The 17205-nt window shown below is 45.2% G+C and overlaps 1 protein-coding gene across 1 annotated transcript; it reads right to left on the bottom strand.

Annotated features, from left to right (window-relative positions):
- Positions 1–997: 997 nt before the first annotated feature.
- On the bottom strand, positions 998–16369 carry LOC146188713 (4-vinylphenol methyltransferase 2-like). The gene is made up of 4 exons (XM_084603178.1): positions 16237–16369; positions 12245–12490; positions 4626–4992; positions 998–1214 (listed from the first exon to the last, which is right to left on the bottom strand). The coding sequence occupies exons 2-4, from the start codon at positions 12487–12489 to the stop codon at positions 1197–1199; spliced, it is 630 nt and encodes a 209-aa protein (XP_084459304.1). The 5' UTR covers position 12490; positions 16237–16369; the 3' UTR covers positions 998–1196.
- Between the last annotated feature and the right edge of the window lie 836 nt (positions 16370–17205).

Raw genomic sequence — 17205 nt, 5'->3', positions numbered from 1 at the left:
ATAATGTCAAAGACGGTGCAAAAGTACCGCCCAATTTAGTAGCTCCGAAATATGCCTGTAGAGAGATGTGCAATGTAGCCTGCGCGCCGCTCGAGGAGAGGACGTCGGCGTTGGACTGGGCCATGCAGGTCTTTTCTTTATAACAATAACAAGAAACTGGGAAATATTTAAGAGTCAGTTGGAGCATGACAATGTGGGAACATATAGAGCAGCCTTTTCCTGCACATGTATAAAAGCATGTCTCGCTAAAAGGTTTCACCACAGCATATCGCACGAGTAAAATATCCAAACAGCTGCGTTCAAATGTCGCATTGCCTAGTACCGTTATTGTTGGTAACTTTTTTTCGGATAGTTTCTGCGTTTCGGGATTTTACGGGGGTAACGTTCTTTTGCAGCATTATACACTTTTGGCGCTAGAGCGATAAAGTGTTCATTCGCAGTAAAATGCTTTGGTCGACGTTGTCGGCGTCGGGAGAGAACAATTAAGTGCCTATGGCTCGTGCAAGTTCACAGATGACAGGGTCAGTCATGCATTGATCTCTGACTGTGTACGTCACGAGGGGACCTGAGATGTCCGAGATGGCAAGCGATGGCAAGAGCTGCCAACTTGTGAGACGCGTTTGAGAAAGAAGATTGAGATGGGAGCTATAGCCTCCGAGACCCTAGAATCCCGAATCACACTTGATGTGTGCGGCCTGGGGAACGCCGGATGCGCCACGGACTTTCCACCAGGGACGTGTTTGACGGCTGTGGTGCAGTAGAAAATCTCGGAACACCTTCTACTGCATTGCGCCGCGTTAGCCGAACTGCGACGTGAGTTGCTGGCGGCTTACAGAGCGCAGGGGGTAATCCCGGACAACGTAGCTGTGCTCTTGTGGCCGCCGAGCAGTGCGCGCGTCCGCGAGCGAACACACGTGAGCATGTGTGAATATATGGAACAGGCAGGCGCTTGATGACCCGCCTGATAGTGCGCACACAGATGCTGCATAGCTGAGAATGAATTTAAAACGGTTTTAATAAGACATTTCCTTCAGTAAGCACCTCTTATTGTAGAGGCTTGCTAGCGTGGATTACGAGAACGTAGTGTTCCCCCAATGCTCTTCCGCCGGGCTTCTTCCTGAAATTTTTCACGAAGTCTTCGGTGAAGGAACGCAGTTCCGCCTTTTCTTCCTTGTTCAGTAAAGGGTAGACTGGGTTCAAGATGCTGATAAAGTCTGGAAACAAGATGCATGAGCATGTTAGGTGATTTTATAGGGTGCCAACAGATGGCGTCATCTTATTTGGCGGTACTGGTGTTCACTGATTTATTTATTTTTCACTGGCATTGCAAATAAATGACTGAATGAATAAAGCCTTCAATGGAACGGAAGGGTGGACGTTCGTGGGATTAGAAAGTGGCACATCAAAAATGTATAGCAGTGTTTTCTTGACAAATGCTTAAATAATTTTTTTTTTAGACGTTACAAACAGTGCAAAAGAACCTATACAGAGTTACTCAGCATCTAATGATGGCAGAGAACCTGGACTGGAGGAGACATGTAGTGGCAGTTATTTTGTTTTAGGAGGTGAATCTATGTTTGCCTTTTCTGCGAGAATGGGAATTTCTCAGTGAACTCAACGTTCATTAACAGATGGACTTTGGACCCGTTACGCAAGCGCGGATTTGCTAAGAATCAAACCGCGCCTACAAAAGCTACCTTGCTAGCGATTGTATTGCAGAACGTAACTTCTTAATCTGCTGTAATTAGCGAAGGGTGGCTGATGATACCCAACACTTATATATAGCTCAGGCTCAGTCCCAACATAGGTAACTACAACGATCTCACGCGCACAGTGTCATCTGCCTAGCACTAACAACGTGACAAGTAACATGCTCACATGAAGCTTAATCTGTAGCCGTTGTGTGACCAGCTAGATAACAAGATACGGCCGATCTACGCTCTAAATCTCCGCCGTACAATTTCGTATATAACAACTCTCGCGGTAGTAGAAAAGGGTTCTTGCCAAGAGCCATATCCTGGCTAAGTCCATGGCCTGCAGTTATACGGAAGACTTCACAAGCCAGCGGAAGTAATTTTGTCGCTCGTACGACGTTTACGAGATGAGAGCGCAAAGTAGCGACGTCCTCCATGTCCCTTGTCTCCGGAAGTACGCGGAGCAACATCTGCAGAAAAGTCAAGAAGCGCGGCGCTTAAACCATGCAACACATGTTTCTTGAAAGCGCATGCGTGGGCTTCGTGCACTACATTACCTGCGCGTTGCACGTCATTAATGTTGAGTCACGTGCGAGGATTCTCCGAAACGGATGTTGTACCCATGTGAGGGAGTTGGACTAGGTATTCAGGGGGGACTTAGCCATTTCCCAAAAGGAAATCTGCTAGCTACATTTCAAAATAGGACCGAATTAAGAACTGGTGCAGCGAAAATGGTAAAATTTCTGCCCTTGTTCGATTCATGGCCACTGGTAAGAATGTATTGTTACATTTTTAAAAACTGCAGTAAGCATAGTTGGAGCTTCTCCTCAAAAGATTGTTTAGCCTGTACTGCCCCAGGAATTGACAGCCGTGCTTTGACCATGCTTTAGGGCATGGTAGGGCAACCCACGTGTTTAAGCAAATAATAAGGTTGGAGGGTGTTGAACATCTTGCATCTAAAGACAGACGCGGTGCCGTTGACATCTGATCGGCTAACCGCTCATTGAGAGAAATCACGTACGTGCTAATATGTACCCATCATTTTCAAGGAAGAATTAAGAATAGAATCTGGTTTTCACCTACAGGGTATTGCGCTCTAGCCTGAAAAAGCCCCTTCAAGACGACAATTGAAATTTGGTAAACTTTAAATATGCGAACAATCTCACGCTTGCTGGTGCGTAACGCGAGAACGGGCGACGGCTCTCCAGGTATATATGTTTATAGATATATAGCGGCGCACAATTTGCCAACGATATCATGTCTCTATATTTACAGACTACCCTTTTTAATTACCTGCATAACTCGTGCTTCGACTAAATTCTGCTGCTGCAGACTTAACCATCCTCTCAATACTCTGGCTACTATAGCTACTATATGTATAAAGTGCTAACACAAGTAGTACTGTTCATAACGCTACAACTATTTGCCCGGGATATTTTATAGAATGAATGCTGTCTCTCGTAGGTCACGAACGATGCTAACCCAGCTGCAAATACTGAAAGGCAGTCACACAATAACCAAAAACGCGTGCTTAACAGGTATCGCTGTAGTTTTGAGGACTAATACTGCCGTAGAATGGCCTGGGTAGATTCCAATTCCACACAATCATTTGCCTAAGTGGAAAATAAAGTATTTAACGATGAGCATCGCCATAATAATTAGGCTGGCTCTGCACGCTTTAGGGCAATGTACTCTTCTAAACCGTCCATATAAAACCTGCCTTGGACAGCGGCGACCAATGCATCCCCGTTGACTTCCTAATCTAATCTGCCACCTCTCTATCTGCCACCCCTGCTATTTTTGCCTTTTCGTGGGAGCCGATCAATCACACTTACCGATCATCGGTTAACATTCGATAGCATTAAATTTCGTGGTCATTGCCATTTATTCTTCCTGAGGTTGGTGAGGATGTAATTAACTTGCGTTTGTTCTCTGACTTGCCGTGTTCTTTTATTCGCTCTTAAAATTACAGCCATTACGTTTCTTCCTGTGCCTCGCTATGAGGGGGGAGGCAGCTGTTAAATTAAGTTAAACCCTGTTTACGAGACTCCATGTTTCTGTTTCTTAGGTGGGTGCCGGAAAAATGCAGTTGTTATGAACGTTTCTTTTGAGTATTTATCGAGAACTCCCGATACTGGATACCACGTTCTATTTACCTTGTTGTAATTCTAGGTATTCCCCTTTCCTTTCGTAGACCAAATAGGCAGCTACTCGTTGCGCTAAGAAGGCAGATTTGTGTTACTTTTCCTAGTGTTTCGCTACCTACCGTAAACTGCTTGCGTCGTTTAGGTTCTTGAACATTATTTTAGCCTTCTGCATTACATTTACGTCTACCATTCAGCTCAGTTTATATAAAGTACTTATCATTATTTGCACCGTGAACTCTCAGGAGCATAAACTTATCTCCATCGCCGCACTTATCGGTGATCACCGCTTTATCAAGAAGGCAACTTGTGTAATTATCAAAGGCTTCAATATTACGCGGATAATTGTATTTCTTTCCGCTCATCTGTGGCCAAAAGGTGCCCAGGGAATTAAGATAAAGAAACCAATAAAGGAATAACGACACGGAAAGCACACGTTCTGCCATTTATATCATCATATACAAATAAACCACATATGTAACACGAGCTTTTATGCTAATAAAACTGCCTTCTTAGAGTATTTTTGGAATGCAACCTGCCTGCAGCAGTAACTGCCAAAGCAAGTACAATGGTTCTGTAGTATTCGCAGGCTCTCTTAATTACAAAAAAGTGGCTTGTGGTTACCGCGTTTACTTCGCAGAACGACCGAAAACCTTTGTCCATGAAAGACAAAAACATTTAAGTCCTCAAGACTCCGCTTTTTGAATGAAGTAATAACCGCTCAATTCGAGCATTTATCCCCCCCCCCTCCCCCTCCTCACCGCAGCCGCTTCCGGGAGACACTCACGTCAGAATACTTGCTCCAACGAGAAGATTTAGCCATAGCGGCGAACACGTCAAACACGAGCATGTTGCTAGAGAAGAGGAGGAAGCATTCTCCGCCCGGGGCCAAGAGCGCCTCGATGTTCCTCATAGCATGGCGGTGGTCGGTGATCCAATGCAGCGCCAGGAACGAGTAGACTCTCTGGAAGCTTCCTTGTGCTCGCACGAATCTCGCCACGTCTTCATCCACGAGCAGGTCGAGTTCTCGGTAGTGGACCTTTGGGTGCGAACGGTTCTCTCGGGCGAACGTCAGCATCGACGGGGAGTTGTCCGCGGCCACGAGCTTCCCACACCATGAAGGCAGTCGTGGAAGCAGATGTTTCAGTGTAAAACTGCGTGAGAGACACTTTTCGCATCAGAACCTGTTTTATCTTTAGAGTAATCTAAACAGTGTTTATACTCCACCGAACTCCAAGAGCCCTGTTTGCTCACTCCAATCGCTTTTCAATTCCGCGCCTAAGCGGATCATGCTGTTATTCGCTCGGTATCTCTCGATTACGCTCCTGTCTAACAAAAAACATTTTCTGTAATTTTTAAATCTAATATGGTGATTTTATTAGGATAGATTACGTCGCTGCAGTGAAGTTGCAGTTCAGAGTTTTCACACCTGCTCTTACAATGATCCCATGTTGTTGTAGTTTTCAAGTTAAATAAAGGATTCCAGCAAACGAGCTAAAGTGTGAATAAGGCGGCAGTTTTGACTATATCATTCTATCGGTTTTTTGCCACGAGCTGTTTGTGTCGAATATTTCTCATCATATTTCCAGCAGTCATGCAAGACCTTTTCACAAAAGTCTTTTGAGGGGCATAATCTTCCTTTCGTAGTAAACGGCTAGTGAGATACCGCATCATTTTTCACTTTTACTTAACCATTGAAGTCTACACTACAAAATGAAAAAAAAAAACTGCTTCGAACTTCATGTTTGATGCTGCATATGTTTTATCCTCATTAAGTAGTGGGCTTTTCTTGCCGTTCGTGCCTTAAGACATCATAAGAAAAAACCATCATTGTTTTGCAAGGAATAGTATGATGCAAAAATAAAAGCAAAACACAATTCTTCTAAGTTGATTGTACTGTACAGGTTGTTTGAGTTAAACGTGCTAGCACGCAGGTGCATTTGTCTTGGTCGCAGCATGCTCTTCGAGCACAAAGCGAAAACGAAATTGATCCATATCTGCATTATTCACATCTGCATATATGCATTTTTTTTTAATTGTGCATATATAAATTTTTATTGAATGTATCACGCTTCAAATGGGTGTTCTTTTCGTCTTGTCCTGTCAATACTTGCGGTTACATAGAAATGTATAATGCTACCTTGCCTCTTTGCTCTTCATTTCACTGTATAATCATATGACCACTTACTCGCTTTGCTCGTTACCCCCTCCCCCCTATGTAATGCCCGACCTAGGGCCCCTGAGGGACAATAAATGATGATGATGATGATGAACAGTAGCTGATAATGTGCCCTCATCTTTTTAATTTAAATTGATACTCAACACAGCTTCCCGTATAGCTGAATCTTCCATGCATCTAACACAGTGCTTGATGTGGGATTTATGCCTCAACCACGTTTTTCTAAATTAAGAAAATGAAAAAAAAAAATCAAGTTTTAATTGCGACGCTTGCGTCAGTCTCAACGCGAAGCAAATTGGTGAAAATCAGCCTAACGGCCTAACGCATTAGTTAGCGCGTCGGCATCTGTGACAGAATAGCCTGGAGTGTTTTTCTCGTTGCAGCAAAGCTGTAACTGTAACGGGGCGCGCAACCACACGGGGAACCTCCAAGTGGGGAGGAAAGTGCTCAATGCTTGGCCAGGTGTGTACCTTGGAACCGCCGGCGGTCATATAGTTACTCCAAAAGAGATGTGCACGGCTCGCATTCAGATTAACGGATGTACGTTCGTCGTCAGTTGCGTCGTTTTTAGCGACTGTTCACGCGACCTTATTCCCAGCATTGACTTTCTGCGAGAGTACGAAGCAGTTATCGACCTGCGAAATAGATTCGTCCTATTTTCGATTGGACAATCTGCGGAACATGATAGAAGAGGTCCAGAACTTCGCGTTTCCCATGAGATCGTCTCGCTGCCGCCACGAAGCAGTGTCCTCGTGAAAGTTACCTGCGACGATTTGCGTGCCGGCAAAGTTACCTGCGACGATTTCCGTGCCGGCAAAGCTGTAGCGGAGGCGAACCATTTAATCCTGCTTGCTCAAGGCATCTGCGCTGCTCGGAGTTTATTGTCGCTTTGCTATTGCCGGGCTGCACTCCTTGTCACAAATTTCGCTACTGAGCACCGGTACTTGTTTCCGGGAACCGCTATCGCTTTCGCTGATCCTGTTGCGTCTGATTCGGTCTGTTTTGCATCCACGGCAGTCGAACATAACGAACCATCTCTTGGCAACATTGATTTTAACTGCCACTTGTTCAAGAAGAAACGGCGGGCCTTAGAGCAACTGTTACTGGACTTAAAGTACTGCTTTGATTCTTACTCAAAGGTTCCTCAAACGCCCGTCACACAACATCGAAGCATTACTTATGAAGACGCTCGCCCTATACAACAGCCTTATCGCGTGTCTGCCAAAGAACGGGAAGTGATCCAGACTTTTGTCTGGATCACTTCCCGTTCTTTGGCAGACACGCGATAAGGCTGTTGTATAGGGCGAGCGTCTTCATAAGTAATGCTTCGATGTTGTGTGACGGGCGTTTGAGGAACCTTGGTCTTCGCTAGCCATCCTGGTCAAGAAGAAGGACGGCCTCTCCGATTTCGCGTCGACTATCGGAAATTGAATAATTTGACAAAGAAAGATGTATACCCGTTGCCGCGCATGGATGATTCACTGGAAAGGTTGCGACTTGCGAAGTATTTTTCATCTATCGATTTAAAAAGCGGCTATTGGCAAATCGAAGTTGACGAAAGAGACGGAGTAAAAACCGCATTTGTAACTCCAGATGACCTATATGAATTCGAAGTACTCGCATTTGTATTATGCTTAGCCCCAGCTACATTCCAAAGGATGATGGACAACGTACTCCCTGACCTCAAGTGGCAGATCTGTCTTGTGTACTTGGACGACGTAGTTGTTGTTTTCGAAACATTATTCCAGAATGTCACGCACACTATGATTCGGGATACCAGGAACAGCTTTTATGACATGGAGTTAGCCCAGACACAACGGCAGCAAGTAGCACAGACGCACAGGCGCAGGCGACACTTCGTCTTCCTTCACTCCTTAGGAATGATGCTAGGTGGCATTATATATATATATATATATATATATATATATATATATATATATATATATATATATATAATGAAAATAGGGCTAGACGTGCCTAAAAGAGAGTGCTAAGCTGTACCAGCAGCCAGAGTTCCGCACAGAGCGCGAGCATCTTTTTTATTCAAGGCGCCACATAACAATCTCGGGAACACCAGGGGGCATTACTCCCCCTCTTAAAAAAAAAAGAAAGCAGAGCCTGAGCCCAAGCGATTGGCGATGCAAGCGTAAACATAAGTATCAGCAGAGAAACCAAATAGGAAACGGAAGCGGGGTAAAGTGCACTACACGAAAAAAAACATGCGCATAGTACACTGCACATTACCGCGTGAAAGCGTGATTGCCGACGCGAGGGCTGCACAGTACCCGCTGGAAGAACTTCGTATGTGACTTCAGTAACACGGTGCAGAACTTCGTAAGGTCTAAAGTAACACGACATAACTTTTTCAGACAAGCCGGGCCGGCGCACTAGTGTCCACACCCAAACTTGCTCTCCAGGTTGGTATGCGACGCGTCGATGACGGAGGTTGCGGCGACGCGTATCCTTGCCCTGCTGTTGCTGAATGGGAATGCGGGCAAGGTGACGTGCTTCCTCGGCGCGCTGTGCAAACTGTTCGGCGTCTGGCGTGAGATGATCGTCAGTGTAGCATGGAAGCATGGCATCCAGCATCGTCTGAACGTCACGTCCGTAGAGCAGGCAAAATGGCGTAAAACGCGTCGTCTCTTGGATGGCAGTGCTGTAGGCTTATGTGACGTACGGGCGAATCTCGTCCCAGGTCTTGTGCTCGGAGTCTATGCCCATTCAAATCATGTCGGCGATCGTTTAATAGAGCCTTTCCGTGAGGCCATTCGTCTGTGCATGATAGGCAGTGATTTTGCGATGGCTTGTGTGACTGAGCTCAAATACGTCGTGCATTAGTTGTGCCGTAAACGCCGTGCCTCGATCGGTGTTGACCTGGGACGGTGAGCCATGGCGCAACTGTGCGTTTCTCTGTAGATTACCTGTATAGTCTCTCGAGAAAGCAGATGACCCAGGCTCTCACTGAGTCTTTGTTCCCTACACCGTTGTATCACCAGCCTTATTTGGGGTTTTTGGACATCACTGTTCTAAAGGGTGTTAAACAAATATGCATTTAGGCCGCTGCAAAAACGTTCTTTTTTAAATTACACACGGCGACGTTGCCTGTCAAGACAATTCTTCATGATTAGGAGATGTTTTCGCACTGGTAACGTGCCTCCCTCTCTGTAACGTGCCTGAGACAAATAATCATTGCTTTATTCTGTGCCATCATGCTATGTTCTTTTGGGATGTACTACAAAAAACTCCTAAAACGGACATTGAAATTACACCTATTACAATTAGATTTTGGCCTCCTGTCAAAAACTCTGTCGCACCTTACGATGTATTTGTGTTGATGGAACTGTTCAGCCTTTAGAAAAGCCGCATGATGATGGAAAGGCATGCAGAGCCACCAAGATCGTCCAAATCCGTGTTTCGGGAGCAGTGTGCTTTGGTGAGAAGTGTGTGCTGCACGTGAAGAACCTCCAAACTGGATGCCGTATCTAGATGTATTTGTTTGCCTCCCTATTTAACCTATAGGCTGAGCGCATCATCAGGAAGGCCGGTCTGGACGCGTCTTCAGCTGGGGTGAAGATTGCTGGAAAACCCATTAACAACCTTAAATATGCGGATGATATCACTTTAATGGCAGAAAGTGAAGTGGAATTCAAGATACTTCTGATGCGTGTACAAGAAGAGAGTGAGAAGTTTGGGCTTAAATTGGACATTAAAAAGACAGATTATGGCGTCTTGCCCTATCAAGTCCTGGAGCATCAAGGGACAAGAAGTGGAAGCCGTGACAGATTTTCTCTTCTTGGGCTCCAATATTACTCCGGAAGGTGACTGCAGCCGTGAAATTAGGAGACGCCTACTTTTGAAAAAGAGAGCCATGGCTAGCCCTGACGCCTAGTAAAGAGCAGAGGCATCAGACTGACAATCAAGATCCGTATTACTCGTGCTACGGTCTTTTCAGTTGTAATGTATGATGCGAGAGTTGGACTGTGAAGAAGGCTGACCGCCGAAGAATTGACGCGTTTGAAGTTTGGTGCTGGCGGAGACTCTTGAGAGTTCCTTGGACTGCCAGAAGAGCAAAACAGTTGATATTGTCGACCATAAATCCTGACTGCTCATTGGAGGGTCAAATTCTAAAGTTAAAGCTTAGCTACTTTGGTCATTTGATCAGAAGAGAGGAGTCGCTGGAGAAAGATTTCATTTTGGGAAAGGTTGAGGGGTTCCGGAGAAGGGGTAGGCAGCGAACGCGATGATTAGATGGCATCCTCGAGGCACTGCAGAGGAAGTTATGTGATGTTAGGAAGATAGTGAGACACCGGAAAGCATGACATGATATGGTCCTTAGGGTCACGAAGAGTCGGACAGGATTGAACTGAACCAAACTGTTTGCCTCCCAGAATTTTGATGTTTTGATGATGGTGGATTGTCGGGCTAGGGTTATCGCGGGCTCGTATTAAGCAGCCCGGTAACTTCAGACATGGAGAAGTTTAATTCAGTGGAGTTTTTCATTTTTTTCCGCAAGTTTTTTCATGCAATAAAGAAAAAAAAAATCTCGGCGTAGCCGAGTGGTTAACGCAGAGTGCTAGGGACCCAGTGGTGGTGATTTCAAATCGCGTTAGGGGTATTTTGTTTTCTAGAAATTGATTTTTTTTCAGCTTTTTTAGTTAATTTGAGGTGCTTCGATAACTTTTAGGTTGTCCTTTTTTCGAAGTCCCTTTTTCTCCGGGCCACCAGCGCAGTGAGGAAGGATGCAGTAGGGGAAGAATAACATTTGGATTAAGATCGACGTTGTTCTTGGTATGAGCGGCTAATACGCCCCTTTTGTTTACTATGCCAGCAAATAGCACGTTGAAGCTCTTGTTGCCACATTAGATGGGTCATATGTGCCAAGATTTTGTGAACAATGGAATGACAACGCGTTTTTTCTTCGCCACTTAGCACAGCTCTATGCTTTTCGTGGTATTGGTAGCTGCAGTCGAGCAGTCGGGTCAGGGTTAACGGGAGCTCGCAGTTGAAGGGGCGAAGGCGGTGATATGTTGGCTCAGAAGTGTCAACGAAGGAGCGTGTCGGCGGCAGCGGATTTAGCTCGCTCGCTCCACGGAATGCTCAAATGTAAATGAGCCATATCAAAATGCCAGCTGCAAAGCGTCGGCGTTCGGCGAGCGGAAATCATTGCTCAGGTGCTGTATGCATGTTTCAGGGTCGCTGCTGGTGTCGAAAGGGCCAAAGGAGGTAGATCGCCGCGCTGTGAGAACAAAGGCATAGAAAACAAGCGGTTCTACTCGGAGCGTTGGCCTCTCCTCGGGTTGCAACTGCCTCCACAGGGGGCAGGCGGAGAATGCTGGGGAGAGAAGTGCTGCCACGTGGCCGTGGCGCACCTGCTCTAGACACGCAGAGAGCGTTCCCGTGGGAGGACAGTTACACCCTCGCTCGGCGTACTACTGTACTGCTCTGTACTGCTCGTCGCCTCTGCTCTCGTCCCTCCAACCGAATGCGTCATAAGACGGATTGTACCCAGAGGTGTAACCATCATGAATGCTACTAAAGAGACGCCGTCTGGCATCGGAGGGTGCACAGAACCTTTCGGAGTACTCTTTAGACAAACCTTCAAACCCCTGCCATAGTTTACAGACCATGGCAGAGTTCGACCCTCACAAGTTCTGGAGAAGCAATTAAAAGCAGGTAGAAAACCTTAGGGTAGCATAGTGTCATCACATAGTGCTCAGTAAGCATCTTGTAGCTCTTCGTGTAAGAAAACTAATTAAAAACAGCATATAAAATCTATAGGCGAACTTAGAGCCGTCATGCTGCACCAAGACCACTTTTTAATAATGCCTGCGGCTGTTCTTTAGTCAAGTTTACTTACAGTAATGACCTACTTCTATTTCAACACTATCAGGCTGAACATACTCTGTCTGCCGTTATCTCCTGTGTGCATAAGTACTGCTGTTCCCGCTGAGCCCTGCCATGCAACACAACAATTAGTAAGACAGTACCTAATTAAAGCTCCCTTTTAGAGCTTATAGTTAGCAGCTGGAATCAAAACGCTTCAATTCCATCAGAATTTGGTTTTCGTCCACGTCGTACGAGTATGCTTTTCTTTGTCGTCCACACGAATGATGCAAGCAACTCGGGCGTGCTTAATAAATGCATGAAAATATCTCAGATAAAAAAGGAAACTCCCTTCTTTGAATGCAAAAAGAAGCACTAAAACAGTAATAAATTGATCACATCACCCGCCAGAACCACAGCCAATATCCAGGAACTGCCGCTGGTATCTGGCGCCATTATTCGCAGCCGCTTCATCGATGACCAGGTCGAAGAAGGCTGGCTGGAACGAATCTAGTATGGCTGCAATGGCAGGTGCAACCGGAGCGAGAGCAGCATCGTACAGCTCCACACACTGCGCCACGCCGTAGGTGTCGCCGCGTTCGTCAGCAATAGCGCTGCCAACTCTATTCTTAACCTCGGAGGCACTCATCCTGGAAAGACCGAAAACAGAATTGAGCGCCTTTCCCTTCCTGTGAACCGACCAACCGACCAACCAATCAACCAACACCTTAACATTTGCGGCTATAAGAATTTCGGCAACTTGTGGCACGGCACAGAATCTCGACACCAGTCGAAGGATTTTGCAATAATGGTAGGAAACACGTATACGTGCAGACATAAACAGAGGAAGCAAGATTTTTCGTTCAAATTTACAGTCACGCCTTTTGTATCAGATATAAGAAAACATTATTTGTTCAAGTGAAAGTTCATTGGCGTCTACTACTGGTTTGCACATTGTACGATTGCCAACTTGAGTTATAGAACGTGTGAAAAATTTTAGAATGAAATATATATCGCAGTTTACTTCTATCCGCACTGGTACTTTCGTTTGTATATAAATTAAAAAAAAGCAGATGAACCCATCCATCCCGGAAATAAGATGTTAGGGGTGACAAAATGTATTCTTTCCAATCAGCGAGTGATTGGAACTATGGCCTGTTTTCGTGAAGTGTACAGGTGTAGTCATACGTGGTATAATTCTGCCCTATTACTTTGCATAGTTGCACACGATATGTTCCCTCTGCGCTAGAGCCGACGTCACATAAATGGCAAAAAGTGCCTTGATGCTTATTGCTATAATTTCATTTACAACTCTTATCGTATCTTGATATACGCGCAGAATAGAGCGTGTTCTTAACAGCGATGCGTATATGCCACACGTGAATTCAGAATTGATTATATTAGGTAGAAGAAGCAGGACCTGCGCAGAGAGAAAGGAGCATACAGGGGAGTGCTCTTTGAGTGCCCTCCTTTGAGTGCTTTGAGTGAGGGAAGTGCCCTTACGGGCAACTGCTTGCCAGGCTAGTTTGTTCACTATAACAAAACCACCCATTTGTTTTTACATACGCTGACCGCATCCTGGCCACACGCCAAATACCAGACATCGTATTTCGAACAGGCATCTGTCACATCGACACAGCGGGGACGCTCCCGCTCTCTGCTATTGAGCGGGAGCGTCCGGGTTCGGACCCGACCGCGGCGGCCGCGTTCCTATAGCAAAGACACATCAAAAATTGCCGTGTGCAGTGTGATGTCAGATAGATAGATGGGTTTGACAGGGAGGTTGGCCGGATTGATCAAAATCTGACCTGCTACTCAGCACTGAGGAAGGGGCTGTGATGTCAGTGAACATTAAAATACCCTCAGGGGGTGGAAATTATCAGGGGCTATCCACAACTGTTTCTATTCTCTGTCACTATTAGCTTCATCTATATCTTAACTGCAGAGCTGAGGCGTCTGCCGAGGTGAGACGGTTACTGGCCTTTCATCTTATAACCAGGTTTATTTGTAGTACCAAAACATTATTATCCCAATATGAGGAAAATCTGCGGTGTTCGCAAAATGATAATGAAAGCACGAGCATGCAGGCAATGTTTGGACGGCAACACGAGCTGTTGGCTGAAAGGTGGCATATCTGCATATCTGTATCTCTGCCTCCACAGGCCTTCTCACGTTCACGGCTCTAAAAGTTGACCAGTCCACTGATTTATCACCTGTTTGCGTGAAGTCACGCGATCACGTGTTACGGCAAAGCTAGCTCGTGCTGCCAACTTGGTGAGCCCATTTTAGATGGAAATAGAACCCACCAGGACCCTTGGGTCCCAATTTAGATGAGCTTCGCTTAGGCCATGTAGGCAGGTTCGCACAGTTTTTTGATATTATGGAGCTTCATATATGCCTTCCCCACCATCTTCAGCAATATACATCGCGGTCCTCCTCACAAGCCCGCGTATAGCAGGTGGCATGACCTGGCAGATACTATCAGTCCGTGATACCAAGTTGGCATGGCGTCATCACGACGGGTTGGGGATATAGTCAAGATTCCTTTTACGTAACGTTCAATGAGTCATCACTATTACTCAAATACTTTGTGCAACTTGGAACTACTGAGCGCTTTAGCAATATTATTGCAAGCTTCAGAGTATGTAAAATCAATACGCATATTTAAGAATCATAGTTGTAGCCATCGCTCAGTCATTGTAATGCTTCATATTCTCAGACCTAACCAGTCTTAAGTATCTGAGCGTTTTCGCTTCCTGGGGGCAACCTTACTCGAAAAAATGACTGCGCCTTTGCTTGACTAAGCCTGACTTTGCAAGCGAAAGAGTCGTTATGTTTATTTACTTTATGTTGCAAGGTTACGTTAGACTCACATAAAACGTAACCTAACTTCTAGAGTTTAAGCTCACTTAAACATACTAAGGCACTGCTTTCTTTGGTTTCACTCCTCCGTGTCTGTCTCCGAACGTCAAGCAAACGCAGAATAATTCTTCCGGCAAGCAACTCTTCTATGGCTGTCAACGAACCTCAAAGGCACCATTGACTCGTCTAGACGAAACGAAGATGTCGAGGGAATTTTGAAGTGGAACATCCCAGGAGGCGGGCCAAATGGACAGCGGAGGCAGCAGAGGGAAATGGTAGTCAGGGAAGTGGGAGGCTGTGTTACATTGTGTCAGGCAGTCTGGTATAATTGTGGAGATATGTGCCGGTGCTAATAAAGTTTGCCTGGTGTGTGAAAAAGACGTAACTGGTGGGCAAAGGAGAAAAATTGAAGGCCACCGGCTTCGTGCCACACTTCAGGTGAAATTTCCTTGCGCCGATGCCCTTGACTCAGCGAGACTAGTAAAGCTTTTCCTCTAAAGTTATTGAACAAGCAGAGAAGAGAAAAATCGTCCCCAGTTGAGATCAGTGGACTTCAGAGTAATTATGGGATGCCTTAATCTTCAGACGTACAGGATATAGCATCGACAGGCTTACTGATACAACCCCCAATAAATGAGTAATTTAAAGGACCCAGAAATGACAATGCTGATGTAGTGTTGAAGAAGGCCCAGATATCTGCTAGTTGTAGATGCACTACAAGATAACATTCGCACCACGAACTTCAGGCGCGCTGCAGGAATCTATCGCTATAAAGCAAAAATATTCCTCGAAAGGTGTAAGATTCCTTCATGGACTATAACTCACTTTAAAGCAATTTCGCAAGTACATTGATAGCTCGGAAACAGCACGTGACATCTCTGCGTCATGAGGGACGGGCGCTGAACGATCCTGATGCCAACATATTTTAGGTGCCTTCCAATCAGGCTTTGGCCTGATGGGGAACGAACCGCAAATAAGGCTTTGGCTTTCTGGACGGTTTGCTGGTGGGCTATTTTTTTGCAATTTAGATGATGGTTTGAGCGCGAAAAAAGAAATGACTTGTGTCTGTATCAATGTTCCACCAATCCTGCACTCATGATTTATGGAATTCTTGCGCATGTCAGTTATATTCCTTCTCTTTTGTTACGTCGCTGCCTATTAATGCTTATTATATTCTGCACATTTTTCAAACCCTCAACCCGGACTCGGCTGGTGTCTATTTATCCTTCCAGGTGACCAGCCGTTTATTGATTGTGATAAGAGCTCTTTAGTAAGCAGTTGTAGACGCAACGAGTCTGTGGAGGGGCGTGCTGATAGTTTCTGTTCTATAACACTCAAACGTTTTACTTTTGAATGTGCTTTATAGCATTTCGGCAAAATCGGCAAATTAAAACGTCCTTAGATAGCTGGGAAACGAAGAAACCTGAATATTGAAATCAGATTTTTGAGTGATAACCAGTCATGGCCAAGTTTGAGACTTCCACGCGTTGTAAAGACGGCCTCAACCGCCGCAGATATTGTATGATGTGCTCACCTTGTAGAGGCAGTTCGAAGCCAGTCTCTTGTTACTAGGTTCAGGGGCTGTTTCAAATCTTAGTACCGCACTTTGGCCTGCCTTAAGGATTGGTTGGTTAGGACCTCCTATTAGTAATGACGTTCTGTTCAACTACATTCAAAGCAAGCGGGTTCATATAAAAGAGCGGCACCTTTCGCTAAACAGGATGCCGAGCGGCTGCAGAGGACCTCGACACGGTTGGGACGACCACATGTCGCGCATTCGCATGTAGTCTTTTGGCATGTGCAGGATGTTTTTGTAGGCCTGACTTCAAGAGAAGGGGAAAGGATGCAACAATCGATCACATCCGCCCTGTACAAGAGGTAGAGGTATTAGATGTAGGATAGCTACTCTGAATGGAATAAAACACAACATTGATAAAGAATGCCTGTCGATTACTGATGGGTCGATCCGTCGGAATCGTTTCACATTAGACTTACATATATCTCTGCATGGCACAGTGAACACAATTCTTCACATACTGCTTTTCAGCACGCTTAACCATCTTTGTACTCTGACCTGTGTAAATACCGTGTGTGTAGCGGATATTAAACACTATTAACTACTGTACAAGTACGAAGAAAAAGGATGCTACCAGAAAGATTGCGTGACTGTAACGTATACACTGCCACTATATCACATGTGCACTGTTAACCGTGCGATAAAAATTCCGAATATAAAGCCAACCAATACATACATACATATATATATATATATATATATATATATATATATATATATATATATATATATATATATATATATATATATATATATATATATATTGTTACGGTGCGCAATATCTAGATGACGACGACGCACTGGTGTGGTGTTGTGAAGAAGACGCTCAAGCTAAGCTGGGTTTGTGCTGGTGGTGTGTGCTTCTGAGAGTTATCTGGCGTTTACCGCTGTGTAAGTTTCCCGTAACAATATATATATATATAGTCG

This window comes from Amblyomma maculatum, chromosome 5 (assembly GCF_055883805.1).
Source record: "Amblyomma maculatum isolate TAMU_Amacu chromosome 5, ASM5588380v1, whole genome shotgun sequence".
NCBI lineage: Eukaryota > Metazoa > Arthropoda > Arachnida > Ixodida > Ixodidae > Amblyomma > Amblyomma maculatum.
The sequence above is the reverse complement of the archived record's forward strand: the minus strand, read 5'-3'. Positions and strand labels throughout refer to the sequence as shown.

Bases quoted from the DNA above. Each gene is read 5' to 3' on its own strand.
- LOC146188713 (XM_084603178.1), bottom strand. From the start codon at position 12,489: ATGAGTGCCTCCGAGGTTAAGAATAGAGTTGGCAGCGCTATTGCTGAC. The intron at 4,993-12,244 runs GTGATGTGATCA...TCTCTCACGCAG, and splicing joins ATTGGCTGTGGTTCTGGCGG to TTTTACACTGAAACATCTGC.